Below are 15579 nucleotides of genomic sequence, written 5' to 3'. Positions count from 1 at the left end.
ACCTGGCTTGACAGAGCACAAGTCTTGAACTAAAAGAAAAATACCATTACCTATCCTGGCGTGGGTGTTTGGGGTTTTTTTGTGGGGTTTGGGGTGGGGTTTTTTTCTTCTTCTTCTTTTTGGCAAGGAAGTTCAAAGAGTAACACCGTTTTTCTCAGGGAAGGTAACAGCTACAAGGCAGAAGTTACTGGCATAAGAGGATGACACTCAAGATGTCAGTGGCTGCTAAATAGTGACCATACAGTGTTATGCAAAGTACTTCATATCACACAACAGGATAAAGACCATCCGATCCCAGTAGCAGAGGTTATATACCTCCCAGCTTCACGCACGCTCCCAGCTCCTGGAACACAGCATCGGTTCAGTTTGTCTGAAAGGGAAAGACCTCTGGCAGAGGGCATCAGGGTGTTACTGGGCAGGGGGGGTGCCTGCGGGCTTTTCTCGGCAAAATCTCCACCGAAGACAGATCATTTTCAGAATTACACTGTGTTACACTACAAGACAAGCAGAAACATCCCTCCCCCAAAACAAAAAAAAAAAAAACGAAAAAGCACAGGTAAGCCAAGGCTAGACAGAGTCCGAGCTGTCATCCAGGATGCTCCGTGTCGGGAACAGGCCATGACCGCTGACCGTACACATCAGTGAGAATGGAGGGGGGGGGACCATACCTGGGCGGCTTGAGAGAGATGGAAGGGGGGGACCACACCTGGGATGCTTTGGAAGAGAGGATAACCTTGTGGAGGGAGCGGTTGGGAGGGACGGGGCGAGGGGACAGCCCTGCCCGGAGGGGGGGGGGGGGGCGGGCGGTGCCTACCTGGATGTAGGCGCGCTGCAGGTAGCTGTAGGGCACCCTGCGCTGGAAGTCGGCGCGCACCTCCTCGGCGGCGCGGTGGCGGGAGGCGGCTCCCAGGCGCGGTTCCTCGCAGCGCCGCAGGCAGCCGGCGCGCCGCAGCACCGAGCCGAAGAAGGGCAGGTCGCCGCCGGCGCCCGGTCCCGGCGCCGCCAACCGCACCTGCCCGCGGCAACGCCGCCGGCACCGCAACCGCGCGGCCCGCAGCTCCCGCCGGCTGCGCAGCGCCCGCTCCAGGCACCGCGCCGCGCCCGCGAAGTCGCCGCCGTAGTACGCCTCCACGCCGCTGGCGTACAGCGCGTCGAAGGGCTCCAGCGGGCCGCCTTCCCCCGCGCACCCGCCGCCCGCCCGGCACGCCGCCGGCAGCAGCAGCGGCAGCAGCAGCAGGGCTCCCCAGGGCCGGCTCCCGGATGCCATGCCCGCCGCACCGGCGGTCCCTGCGATGGGGCCCGGGGGTCCGCGCAATGGGGTGTGGGGGTCCGGGCACCGCGTGGCGGGGCTCGGTGCGATAGGGCCCGGAGGCGGGATGCAATAGGGGCGGCGCGGTAGGGTCCGGGGATCCGCGCAGTGGAGTCCGCCGCGGTGGGGTCCGGTGGTCCGTGCAACGGGAGCCGGGCACCGTGCAATGGATCTCGGTGTAGTGGGATCCGGGGGTCCGCGCAGTGGGGCGCGGTGCGGCAGAGCCCGGGGGTCCGTGCAACGGATCTCGGTGCGGCGGGGTTCGGGGGCCGTGCGAGGGGCTCCGCCGCGGCTCTGCCCTAGGCGGTGGCGGGGCCGCGGCGCGGCTCCCTGCACGCCCGGCCCTGTGCCGCCCTCCCGCGCCGCCGGCACCTCTTAAAGGGCCCCGCGCCGCCGGCCCGCCCCGCCCGCGCCGCCGGCCCGGCCCCGGCCCCGGCCCCCCCGCAACGAGGGCGGCGGGGGGGGGGGGGGGGGGCGCAACCACCGGCCGGGCGCCGCTCGGAGCATCCCCGCTCCGCGGCTCGCCCCGTGGCCGCAGGGATTTTTAAATGACGTCGTGAAATTTAAATTGCCCCGGGGTGATTTAAAGGGCAGCAGCAGCCTTTCCTCCCTCTTTTCCCTTCCGTGCCCCACGCCCCCCGCCCCGCTTCCCCACATCCCCGCGGCTGGCGTCGTAATCCGCAGGACGCTTTTTTTGCCCTTCTGTGAGGCTGTTGCTTGGAGCCGTTTTTCGCTGGGCTCTCCACCCCTAGCCCCTCTTGACCCGACAGCCTCCCGCCGCTGGGAATTCTGCAAATAAATCATCTGGGATGGGCACCGTGAGTGGCTGGTGAAGCCTTTTCAGCTCCCAGCTGTGTGTTTGTCTTGCTTCCTCCAAGGTTTCTCTCTTCCAATGCTGCAAAGCCCTACCCTGACAAAAATGTTACTCATTTTCTTGCATAAATTTTAAGGCATTCTTGTGATGAGATGTTTGGCAATGCAGCCTAGTGACACACGAAAAAAAAAATCTTAGTTGGCATTTTAAATAATCTCAGTGTTGAGCACTTGTCAGCAAGAAGTTTTTCATATTAATACAGTTAATTTGGCTGAAATCAGCTGTTTCTGAGTGAGAGGGAATGGGCAAATCCTGGATCCCATTAGGTGCTTTACTGTAAGCTGTTCTGGGCTCGAGTACTCCAAAGTCTGTGCGTACAGCACTGTGCTCAGTAGGGTCTCTCATGAGGGATTGTGGCCTTAGTTATTTCGGACATTTCAGGAATATCTCTATAGCTGTTGGCTATCTTTTCATAGACTAAAATAGCTGCAAATGGGAGATGCTTGAAACCCATTTGGTCCAGATTTTGTTATTGCATCAAGCCAGATGTTCCTCACGGTCACGCTGGGCTTTCCCCTCTGCTGCTCTAGTGGCTTGGATCAAATTGTTTCTCGTTTATGCTGCTGTGTCCAGGATCAGAAACAGGGCTCAGCAACCTCTGTTTGGGCAAGCGATCAGATTATGGAGTCTGGTTTATGACAGTTTCACATAAGAGAAGTTTTTTCCCACATGGCTGGAGATTTACTAGAGTTCTTGGCGAAGAGCTTTCCCATCTGGCAAAGATTTCATAACAATCTTCCTTGTTGCTTTCTTGCAAATTGGCACAAAATGTTTTAAAGGTTTGTGTGTCCCTCCATCCTTCTGCCCTGACAGACTGGTGTGCTGGTGAGGGTACTCACAACAAGGGAACCAAACACGCTGAAGGGAGATCTCCAGCTGGAGAGGTACGTGCTGTAACCACTTGCCCATGCAATACGAGTTCTCAGGTCCAGATAAAGCCTTTTGCAAGGGAAGGGTTATCGGCACTCCTGGGGAACGGAGGCGACGTTATGAGAGGGCTGCTTCAACCTTCTCAAGAGTCACTCGAGGATTTACTGCCTAGATATAAGACAGAGGTGCCACTGGTGACTGTGCAAGTTTAGAGTGGGAGTCCCATCTGCCCCAAATCACAGAGATAAAGCACCCGGCTTCTCGGGTGCACTTTCTGAAGGGTGCAACTCAGATGATCTATTTGCAGAAGTGCTGTATTTCATTCCACATTGCTTCCAAGTCAGTGACATCTCTGCGTGTGCAATGATAACATTGAGGCCCTGTGTAGGAAGGAATGCAGAAAGTACATGAATGACTGGAGAGTGAACGAAGTCAAACAAAATGTTTTATTTCATCCTGCTGCATTTTCTGATCCAAATGTTTCTTTCATTAAAAATCCTTTTTGAAACAGTAAAGAAAAGGTTCTTAGTTCCGACACCCTGCAGCCCAGTTCTGCTCCGCTTCCTCCAGCGTTTTCTCTGTAGGCACCAGCTCGCTCTAGGACCAGCCTGCCACTAACCCCGCTTTGCAGTCCTGCTCCCTAGGGTCCTGCTTCCTTTGTTCACAAAAGTTTGTGCTTTCCCTCACCTTGATGCTTCATTGCTACCTAATGGCAGCGAAGAGCTCAAAAATAGTTAGCACATACAAGGCACTCAATCCAGGGTATCTCTGGGGCATTCAGTGCAGTTGCTTGAGCAACCACCCTCATTTTTATACCCCTGCTCACTGCCTAAATGAAAAGGCAGCGACCAGATGGAAAGAAGTTTGCTGGTCCCCTGACTGGGGGTCTTGTTCTTGCAGAAGATCTGCACCATAACAATTCAGCAGTGCAGCTGCTACAGCCAGCAGCATGGTAGGCAAGGTGGGCTTGCCTTATTAGAGTTCGAAAGGAGCTGGGTTTAGAAGCCTTGCACATATGAGGGCAGGATTTCACCCAGCAGAGCAATTACTAGTTTAGGATGTTACAGCTCTGAATCAGGCCCCAAGATGCCTGAGATACCCCTCATGCCTCTAATGAAAGGAATAATTCTAAAAATGTAACAACTCAGCCCGTGTTCAGATGTTGATCCTGGCCCCTGTGCAGTTGTTTTGAAAGACCTTTTCCTACGTACATAGATTCATCTGAAGCTTTTTTTTTTTTTTTTTTTGAGGAAAACTCTGATGTGTGGGTCAAACCACTGATGATTTGGCAAACAGATAAGAGTAAATTTTAGAATGCCTTTCAAAATGGCTTTTCACCACGCACATTACAAGCAGACCTAAGTTTCAAGCCCTCTCTGTTTCATTTGTAGACCTGCCTTCGTATTTAATTCATGGAAAAACTTTATAATTCCCAAATCAAACAGAGGTGACCTCTTCAGCCATGTACCTTAGTGAGAGAGCGAGCTTTGAATCAGATGGAAAGTACAACACACCCTCACTGAGGGGCTTTGGTCCTTGCCTCATGTACAAAAGTACAAGTTTATTGAATATATCAAAACCATTACTGAAGTACTTAATGATTTAGACCCAAATCCAGACCTGAATTCTGTAGAATGCCTCCATCTACCCAACACCTTTTTTATTCAGGAAAGTGGGGGTGATTGTGAATGTCAGTAGATGTCAGGAAATGAATACCAAATAAATAGATGTGCTGCAATAATAACCATGCGTCACATTTTGAGACTCTCCTAGGAAAAATCCATCATCAGAGTAACATAAAACTAGTCTAGGTTTGGGAGGGGTGAAAGGATGAGTGACTAAGGAGGAATTTTTGCTTTAAATTATTATTCTTGTTTATAGCAAGATGTAGCACATTGCAACAGAGCAGGATATGGATGGAGAGAATACAAGGTGCATGCTGGGGATGCCACCCCATCCACTCCAGGTTCTACCTGTTGTTTCTTTGCTGCTGACTTACAAATCTGCTTCCCCAAAGCTGTTCCACTGCACATTTGAGCCTGTCTCTGACATATTGCTCCGCATGGGTCGCTGACAACTTGAGGTCAGCATAGGTGAACAGGAGGCCTTTAGTTTTTCCTCCTAAACCTTTTCACTTTTACTTCCTTATAGAAATATTTCTGTAGACTGAGGACCTGGGAGCAGCTGACTCCATCATTTTCTCCCAAACAGACATCTGACCTATGATCAAATGCTGTATGTTCTTCTTCCATAACCTACAATCACAAGAACCCGGGATGTCCTCTGTCCTAGCAGGCCCCTATCCTGACATTTCTCCAAGGCATGTCCATCTCGTATCTTGCTGATGACCGCCTCTTTTTTTATGACTTTCTTTTGACATCTGCAGAGACATTACCTCTGCAGATGGACAAAATGATTGCCAGCAAAGCTTTGCTTACAATGTTGCTCTAAGTGCATCACCCACTTGCATATCCTTCCTCACGCACATTGTCAAGGCCATCTCATATTCTCCTTTTCAGCGTCCAGTAAAGTTGCCTCGGCCCAGGCAGAAGACACATGCTTGTCCACATCTCTCTCTGCTACACTCTGTTATTAATACCAGCTTTGACAGCTTGTTCTTTTCTTTGTCCTGGTCTGGCCCGTCTCTCTGCTTCATTTCACGGGACTTATTGTATCTCTGCCTGTTTTGGACAAGGCTTTGTGCTTTAGAATTTGCCATTGCTTCTCTTCTGCAGTACAAACCAAAACTAACTCCCCAAAGCCAACTCTGCAATGATCCCTCCATTGTGCTTCTCAAGGCTTTGGACATATGCTTTAGTTTGCAGGCGCTTTGTGATACACAGAAACCCCCATGCTGGATCTGTTATAAAAACCTTAATACAAGAGCACAGACAAGTATAACACAAGGCTCGCTGTTGGCACTCAACAGAGAAATACAATCATATAAATCACATAAGCAGAAGATTCTTGTGTCTTCCCATGTGTAGACAAACAGTACAACCTTATTAAATTCCAAGTGCCTGTATACTTTGCTTACTCGGAAACTTGGACTCTACTGCCATTATAAATTAAAAAAAAAAAAACCAACCAACTTCAAAAAGTACAAAATACACAACCACAGGCACACTGGTGTCTTGGAGGTGTTGGCCACATGCCTGTATCTCTGAGCTTGGATTTAAAATACCTCCATGGCCTATATTATTTAGGATGACAACAATTAATAACACTAAGGAATTATTATATTGTGCTCTACATAGCACTTCTCCTACACTGACAGCACAAAAAGTTTTACCTATTTAGAGAAAGTTGCTGTTATGAACAGGAAGGTACCTATAAATGATATAAACTGAGAAAATTTAATCACAGAATCACATGACACAGTAATTTTCAATATATAGTCCGGAGTTAGAGACATGTGAATGGTTTCATTGTGTAACAGTCTGAATTTTAGCTGTAAGCTGTGGCAGTTTCAGTTTCAGAGTGTGAACAGGGTCCAATTCATGACTGCTGTAATTGGACCAAAGTCGGTGACGTTGCCAAAATGATGGGTCAAGCATAGAGCATGTGCATGCACAGCCAGAGTCTGGCTGTAGCTCTAGGAGGTCCCATACACGGTGAATGGATGGTGGTGGGACAGGCTGGATGATGTGGCCTGTTTGAGTAAGGTTTGAAGGACATAAAATTCATCTCGAAGGGGTAGAGCCACAGGTGACACTTCTCTCTGACGTGACTATGGTACCCTGCGGTGGTGTGTGAAGGGAGAAGAAAGACAGGGGATGGAGGAGACATGCCACACATAGCAAACCTCCTCTTCTGCCCAAAATGAGGTGGTTGGTGGAGATGAGAATGTGTGGATGGAGTGGCCCAGGCTCCCGTGCGGCTGGCGTGGATGTTTACGGACTCACCACCTCTCCAGGTAAGAGCTCCCCATGAAAACCATGACCATGAAAATCTTTGGGGTAAACATCTGGTGGCTTTGATTCCCAGGTTTCCTTGTGCTGGCAGCTCTGCTGCCTGCAAGGGGGCTCTTCACGCTGAAAGTGTGAGGACTGAGCTGCTGTTGAGCGACATGGGACAATCACAGTTTGTGAAAGCGAGGTGTGGCCACTGAAGTGGGACAATAGGGAAAATATTCAAGGACCCCTCAGGAGCTGTTTTGAAGCAGCTTGTATCTTTTAGTGGAATTGTCAAATGAGCCCCCATTAAAATCAGTATCACTATCCCCAAATCCAGTGTGGCCATATTTTCCTCTGCATGACCTTTTGCTTATTTTTCCTATGCATTAAGTCATAATCTGGGCACTTTGATGCATTTTTTATTTTTGTCATTTCCTTTATCAGTTCTTGTCTAGTCTCAAAATATCATTCAGCACTTAGAAAACATTTAAAAATAAGATTTTGTGAAAGCCACGGGGCTGCTGAGCCAGCTCAGGTAGATGCTGCATCCCACTCCGAAACGTAACCTGCAAACAGCAGGGTTTTATCCACAGACCTTTCTCTCCGAGTTGCCCAGCAGTGAGAGACTGGATCTCCAAGAGTAAATATTTCTTTTCCCCACACAGCTCTCCATGTGAGCCAGACCCCTGACTTACTGTGGGAAGAAAGAAGGAAACATCAGGCAGGGGGAAGAGGCCCGCTAGGAGGGCAACCCAATGGGAGAGAAAGGAGAGTTGTCGCAGGGGGAAACCCAATGTCCTGCCTGTGAAATCAGAGGAGGGGAGAGAGCTGCAGGGGAAGCCCAAGAGGCGGAGAAAGTCCACTGAGGAAATTAAACACAAATTTGGCAATGGTAGGACACGAGCTGCGGAGAGGAGCTCCCTGAAAGAGGCACGGCTGAGCGCCAGCGGCAATAACCGGGAGCAGCCCTCGGCGGGACCACGGCAAACACCAGCGGCTCTCGCTGCTGGCACCATAGCAGAGGCAGAGCAGGGGGCTCTCGTGTTGCCAGTCTTTCCCAATTTTAATTTTTATGATTCAGTGAAAAGGCAGGGGGCTGAGAGACTATAAAAGACATTGAGCTCACTTCTTTCACAAGTATCGGGTTCCCTGTGGCCCCCCTTTCACAGTCCATCTTTCTTGTACATTAATGCAGTTCTGACTAATCCGACCAAAAGGCGTAAATCAACATCCACAGCCTGATCATCTGCAACACAAGGGAAAACGGAAGAAATGGTGTGCAGTTAAGTATAAGTCGGTGTAGCTCTGTACCTGCTCCCTGATCTCCTCAAAGACCTGCCCTGCTTAAAAGTCAAAAATCTTCATGAGGGTGAAGTGATGTTGGGGCAGATCATGGACACACTGTGCATGCAGAGGTAGAGGCCCAGAGGTGGTTAAAACCAAATATACTCCAAAGTGCGTTTGGCAGAATCATTTTTACTGCAAGGCGCTAGGTTTATATGGCAGTAGTTTTCATCCTAGAGAATCCTAAAATGCTCTGCTAATGCTATACACATAAAACTCACTTCACTACAGCTGCTAGGCAGACAGGTTGCTGGCACGCTGCTTCCCACCCAGATGTGGGAAGGGAATAACCAACCCAGGACATCTCAGCAAAATCCTGGTTTAAGGGAAATTACCCCTGGGAAAGGAAGCAGAACTTGAATTCTTAACATTTCGTGTAATATGCAGACCTCTGCGGGTCCTGGTCTCTCCTCATGGATGTAATTCTGGAGGCAGAGCACTGAAGCCAACTGTTCGGCTCTGGTGCAAATGAGAGGAAAACCCAAGATTTTGGAGTTGGGCTGTGAGTGTGCAACAGACCAAGCCTGGATTCACCTGGGGGTGGGTCCATAGCAGCTACTCTGCATTGCTTGGTACCAGCTTGGTAACACACAGCAGTGGGGGTACCTCCTGGCTCCCAGCCCACGAGAAACTTCCCAACACTTGATCAGCCCCAACCGAGAAGCCCAGCCAAAAGGAATCAGGGGATTGAGGGTCTGTGGCCAGCCGGGGCATGCAGGAGGTTGCACCATCATTCCTCCTCTCACCCCATCCTTTGTACCTGTATCAATAACTGGGGAAAGCTGGACACTGCAGAGGTACTACACAGGGCCGTTCCTGCTGGAGGAAGGTCTGGGAGGGCTGGAAGGGGTGAGTGGAGGAAGGAGACTGGAATGGGTGGCTGAATAACACTGTTATTTGCAGAACTGCTGTAGGCCAGTGGAAAACATTCAGTTTGGGAACAATTCTGCCAATCCAAGCAATGACATGTTCCCTCATTCCCTTTTCTCTTTCCTTCTCTTCCCCCGTGGCCAATTTTTAGGCTTCATTAAAGCTGAAGTAAAGCTGGACGAATTCCCCCGCAGCAGCATATTTACTCTGATTTCACGGCGATATAAATTACAGAAAAGTTGGGTATTGAAACTGTGGGATATGGTGGAGCAGTGGTGTAAGGATGCAAAGTGACTCCAGTTTGCTCAAGATCAACACTGAAACCTGTGAGATCAGAATCTGCCTTGAGCTCCCCTGTGCCACCCTCTCCTTTCCTTCTAAGGGATGCCAAGGGCCAGGGACACCAGCTGCACGCCAGCCGGCGGTGGCACTGCAGAGGGTAACTAACATCAGCTGGGGAACATATGGCAAGAGCAGCAAATCCAGATGGTGATAATGAAGTGGAGAGGAGCAAATATCCTGTCTCATTGAAGTGTTCCCTATAATTAGAGAAATTGCAGAAGAGAAACACTGCTGAAGAATGGGAAGGGAAATTGCCTCTATGTTCCCTGTGGTGTAGTGCTCTGAGAAAGCTGATGTTGCTGTGATTAGTGGCTGTTTCTCCAAAGGGAGCAGGAGAAGGCTTTGGATGGAGCAGATTCCCAACACACAAGGTGCTGTGCACCCGGGCAGGGAAGCAAACAGCCTGAAATCACTCAGGACAGAAGAACCAGCTCTCCTGACTCTCCTCCCTGAGACCTTGCTTGGGGATACCCTTTGCTAGGTCAGGCACCGAAGGCGAGCGCCCCAGCAGAGAGGGTGTCACTGGCACAGGCTGTTGACTACAGCTTCAGCAGTTTCTCCAGGGCCTTTTTTGGCTGGGGGGGGAGCAGATCTCAGCCTTACTGTAATCACTAAAAATAGACCCTAGTGTGCATTCCCTCCCTCTCTCCTAGATTGCATTACCTTTGGGACTTGTCCAAAAAAAGATTTAGGAGGGTAGCCAAGAGGAGAAGATCTCTGAATACGGTAGCAAGGACTCTGTTTTCCTCAATTTTCTAGTTTCTGTAATACAGCTTCTAGTGAAAAATAAGTAAGCCACAGACAGTGCTGCTTTTGTATCTGCTCCTTGAATCGAAGATCTCAGCTGTTAGAAATTAGAGTGTGGTTACTTCTTCGACTCCTGTAATTTCTGCAGAGAACAGTGATCTGGTCTCACAAGCATCCCCCTGGCCAAGCCTTCAGGACTAGGAGTGAAATTTGCTCAGTATGCCAGGCCAAGGGTGCTTTTTGAAGTATATGCCCAGAGAAGGAGAGCTAAAAGCTTCAGCAACCTTTTGCTGCATTAATCCATCATACTCTGACAAGCGGATGGCTCGAACGAGCTGGATCCTTTAGGGAAGGAGGAGGGAGGTTTCTCATGAGAAGTGGGATTTTAATGGCAAGAGAGAGATACGAAAGCTTTAATCTTTGTGCCAGGGTGTGTTTCTGTTTAAGAAGATTCTGACCTTATCATTTGTCAGGAAAGATTGCTGTGAACCCGGCTTTGCAACTGGCCAGACTGTATATTTATTTCTTTAAACAGCCTCCGTTGTTATAAGCCAGGAGGGTCACTCCGAGCAGCAGCTGCTGAAGAGGCTGGCGGGCGCCCCAAAGCAAAGGTCAGCAGAGCATTTCCAAGCAGGGTATAGGGCATTTCCAAGGGATTAGCAGCTGGTTGGGTGGAGATGCAGTCCTAAAAAGCACCTCAGAAGGTCCTTGGCTGCAGCTGGATGCTGATCTGGGGGTGCCTCATGCCAATAGGGCTAGTGCTGTTACGAACGACTACAAGCTTTTGAAACAATGCATGCTTCAAAATGCTGAGTTTGATGGTTTTGGAAAGGGACTGCGTGAACAGCCCTGGAAAGTGTGTTTCCCCACTGGCTCACAGCTGTAATCAAGGGCAGTGTTGCTGTAATTTTCTACCATGCTTTTTGCCATGCTGTGCTTCAGGGCCCCAGTTCAGCTGGTATCTGAAAAGGCAGAATTGAGCCTTTATTCGTCGGTGGTGTCCCTGCTGCGCTACCAACAGCAACACTGACGGTGCAAATCGCTGTATATAGGCAAAATATAAAGCTCAGGCTTCGTTGTGGCACTTCCCACTGGCGCAGCCAGCAGAAACCCTCTTCTGCCAAGACTAAGCGGGATGTGAGAACAAGAGGGGGTTTTTACCCCATTTTGGGCTCAGACCTCTTCTTGCCACTTTGGTCAAGACAGAACTTGAAATCTCTTCTCTATGGCAGTCCCTGAAGGGGCAGGGCAGAGCATCCTTATGGCTGGGAGGTCTTCTGGGTGGAGCTCCAGGCAGGCTTTTGAAGCTCAAGACTCCAATTGAGGCAAGATACATGACAGCACACTTCTGAGGGAACAGGGCTCTTACTTCCCTGCTAGCATCAGTCTCCATGGGACACGAGTGCTCACTGTGACATGGGTAGACTCCAAAATCCTCCTTTGCCACTACTGAAGAAGCAGACAAGGCAACATGAGGCCACTGTGAGGGCTCAGGGATGCTCTCAGCCCTTGGATAGAGGTGGCAGAAGAGCCATTCAGAGGGCAGAAGGACGGCATAGCCTCCAAAATTTTCTGAATGCCGGTGTAGAAAATGCCATCAAATGCCTGAGCCTGCAGAAGAGTGGGTAAAGAGGCAATTCATTACATCGGATGGGGTCGTTTAGCATTTCACACAACAGGCAAGGCTCTAAAAGTGACAGAGGCCAAAGAGAAAAGAAATCAGGGACGATGGAGTATGCGATCAAACCTATGCCCCTTTGGAAGTCTTAATGAGTAGTCAGTCTGCCGTTTTGCAGACAGCAATGTACCTTGGGACAAATTATGCTGATACATTACAGGATTTTCAGGCGCATCTTGTGCTAATTTTCCAAACTTCTGGGAAAAGGAGAGCGTATGGGGAATTTTGTACCTAGTTAATTTTATGGAGTGCATTGAGTAAGGGTGGATTTATTTCTGAGCTAGACATCACTTCAAACATTGCTTTGTGTTTCTTCATTGGGGACGCAGGGTACCGTTTTATTGCCTTGTGTAAATTGCGTGTTGTTTTATTGAAGCATAAAAACATTTGGCAAGGCTACAGTGTCCCATTATCTTTCAATTGGGTGAGCAATAATTCCTTAAACAAACACAAAACCTTATTAAACTCTCAAATACCTAGAAATCAAAACAACTTAAGAACAGGGACGTCCAATACGCTGTGGGTAACGAAGAAATGAATGTGCTTTTTAACTATTGAACATAATTAAATCTGGAAAACCACCTTGAAAGCTAAAATAAAAGCAAGTCTGATGTTAATGTTGCCTGCGCCTTGTTTTTCTTTCTGCTTCTGTCTCTTCCTATAAGCATGCTACATTGCTGGTTATTAGCGCTGACCAAATCCCAAGGAACTGCTGATACTTCTGCTTCCAGACAAGTTTGCAGATATTAATCCAGTAGGAGAGATGGCGAAGGAGAGGCTGGCAGAGCTTCTTGTGTTTGCTCAGCCCTTGGAGAGGGATGCGTGCCCGTGCTGGACTCTGCACTGGGGCTGTTGCTGGTGCCTCTTCATACACACATGGGACGGAGACCAAGTCAACAGCTAACCCCCTTCTGCAGCATTCGCGCTTCGTGAAAGCTGACCTCATCTCAGACAAACCTCAGCACATTCATCACCAGGAATTTGTGAGTCATCCCTGGGAAACTTTTCTCCCTCTGCACTAACCACCTGAGCGGAAGAGCTCATACTGCATTGGCCAGAGCTTGGATGCCAGGTGGGGCTTCAGGGGATTTTCTCTGACTCGCCACGAAAGCAACTTGCGATCAGGATCCTGCATATCAGTGGCACATGGAGAGGCTGTGCCCACAGCTTTTCCTTCAACCCCTCTCTCCCCAAAGAGTGGCATCCTGATATAGATGCAAGGGTCGGTCCCTTGGCCAGGTGGGATGGCTCATGGACAGCACAGCAACTAGAGACAGAGCCTGAGGAGAGGAAACGGCAAAATCCAGCTGCGATGACAGTGCTGAGGGTTGCCATTGACATCAGGGCCAGTGCCAGCTAGTGGCGAGCAAGGGCATCTCCCCAGGCCTGTGGTCTTGGTGTGCCACCGTCAACTCCCCAGCTGCTTAAAAACTGCCACCACCTTTGGCTCCTGTCCTCAGCACGGCACATCTCCAGCCAGAGGATAGATGGGAGCGAAGAAGCCTGTTTTGAGCGTCACTCCCCAGAAATGAGGAGTCAGTAAGTTCTACCGGGAACCCAGTGCCCCAGCTGAAATGAGAGGCTGCACTGATTTTTCAGCTCATGTTGGTCAGGTTGACAGGAACACCAAAGGTCTGTGACCCTCTTCTTCCCTCATAAATTGTGGCAGGTCTCTGCAGGGCATTAACCGTGGCTTTGCAGAGGCCCCCTGTCCTAAGAACAGAAGATGTAGATGAAGACTGAAGAAGGACCTCTGTAAAAGCATACTTCAGCTCCGGGACAAACTGAGCATCAGATGCAGAGGAAGAGATGAACAAGCAAGTAGAGAACCCGAGGCAAAATAACACTGCCCATGTTACAGTGGGGGCGATATCAAATCACACAGCCCATATGCTGGTGCTAGATTTTCCCTAATCGATGCTGTATCCATTACACACAGACTTTGTGCTTCCACGAGGGGAAACACTGGCTGCTAAAGGAGCCCAAGGGAGGTGTTTGGTTTTCCAGGGGGGGCTTGCGCTAGCATGTTTATTTTAAGAAAACCCTTCGATACTTGAACCCACCGCCATGGGCATCTGCAGAGAGGGGGCCTGCTCAGTCAGATGTCTTCCCCAAATTTAGCATTTAGGAAAAAGGACGATAATTCCTGCTCTCAGATGGGAGGATCGTGTGGAAGGAGTTCAGGCAGCTGGAGGAAATGGCAGTAAAGGCGTTAGGAATTCTCATAAATCATCTGTGAGCGTTTGGATGCTTCGTTTTATGCTTATGCCAACACGCTCACTTTCTGGGCCAAACATCACTGATTTTGTTGGAGTTTCCCCAGTGAGGCTTGGCCAGGAGAAAATGGGACCTTTTTTCTTTAAACTGCGTGTCACTTTTTCATCACAAAACATCACAGCAACTCATTCTCCCCCAGCTTTGCACGCACACAAACATTTCTGTGTGAATAGTGAGCTTCTGTGCTCAAGAAAGCATTACTTGAGGTTTGCGTGTGTCCAGCCTAAAAGCTATGTCAAGGCTGAGTTCCTTCCGCCCTGAACACAGAGCAGGGTCAATGCAGAAGTGGGCAGTTAGCCCCAAATGAAAGGGAAATCAGCTACCGGTGCCAGGAGCGCTTCATCTCCCTGCAGTGGTTTGGCCATGGAGATTTCTGCTGAACTTAGCACAGCGAAACTAGAGACTGAGACATTTCAGTGACATTCAGCAATCTGACACTGAGACAATAAACCCTTGCATTTGGGAACTAAGATGCTGCCTCTTCTCATATCAAAAGGGAAGTGCCTGGGCAGGCACCCATGAATACAGACCACCCTCTTCTACACCCATGCCTCCAAGCATCCTATTTGTCTTATATGTGTCTTAGCTAGTTTTTCTTCTCCTTTATCCAAACAGCTAGGAGAGAAAAGATCAAGGTGTCCCTCCCCTAAACATATTCTGAGCCAGACTTTTATGATATATCAGTGCTACCTATTTATTTCAAAGAGGTTTCTGCTGATTCCAGCACAGTTTGTAAGGTCAGTGAAACACAGGGCCGAGATCCAGTCCCCAGGGCGGCCACTTCTCCCTGAAGAGGTGAGAGCTGGTAAGAGATAACCAGTGCTGCCCGGTACCAAATGATCTCTCACAGTGACAGGTGCATGTGAGAAAATTCAGACAGAAATCTCTAGCCACATGTAATATTTCAATTGACTGTCAGGTTAAATACAGTAATCTAGCTACCACAGGACAAGAACCAGGCAGCTATGTTGGTTTATACCAGCTATGGAGCTGGTCCAAGTGTTAGATGTATAGGTTAATCATGCACCTCATCATGAGACCAGGAAGCAACATAACCTATTATATGCACAGGAATTTTTAGAATGTATATGTTTTATGGCAGCACTCAGGACTTGTGCAAAGTGCTGTACAAATGCAGAATAAAAAAACGCAGTCCCCTCTCTCAAGATCTCACAACATAAAACCAGAAAGCAGCTAGACACAGAGAAAAGTAGATAAAAAAAAAGACTTATGATGCCTAAAAAAACCCCACCAGCATTCATTTGATTAACTCACCATGTTGATTGGCACCCATTTCCTTGTGTCTGCAGTCAGGTCTAGTTTCACAGGACGACTGCTAGCTGGTGAGAGCAGGTATTTTGGTAGGTATTTG

The 15579-nt window shown here is 49.3% G+C and overlaps 1 protein-coding gene across 1 annotated transcript in view; it reads right to left on the bottom strand.

Moving 5' to 3' along the window:
- P3H2 (prolyl 3-hydroxylase 2) overlaps nt 1-1572 on the bottom strand; it is a 78138-nt gene extending 76566 nt beyond the window's left edge. The window contains exon 1 of the mRNA XM_076341096.1: nt 815-1572. Coding sequence (XP_076197211.1) covers nt 815-1267 — 453 coding nt within the window. The 5' untranslated portion in view covers nt 1268-1572. The remainder of the gene's footprint in view (nt 1-814) is intronic.
- Nucleotides 1573-15579: the final 14007 nt, after the last annotated feature.

The sequence above is a fragment of the Aptenodytes patagonicus genome, chromosome 6 (genome assembly GCF_965638725.1).
Source record: "Aptenodytes patagonicus chromosome 6, bAptPat1.pri.cur, whole genome shotgun sequence".
Classification (NCBI taxonomy): Eukaryota; Metazoa; Chordata; class Aves; order Sphenisciformes; family Spheniscidae; genus Aptenodytes; species Aptenodytes patagonicus.
This window is presented reverse-complemented; position numbering and strand designations above follow the sequence as displayed.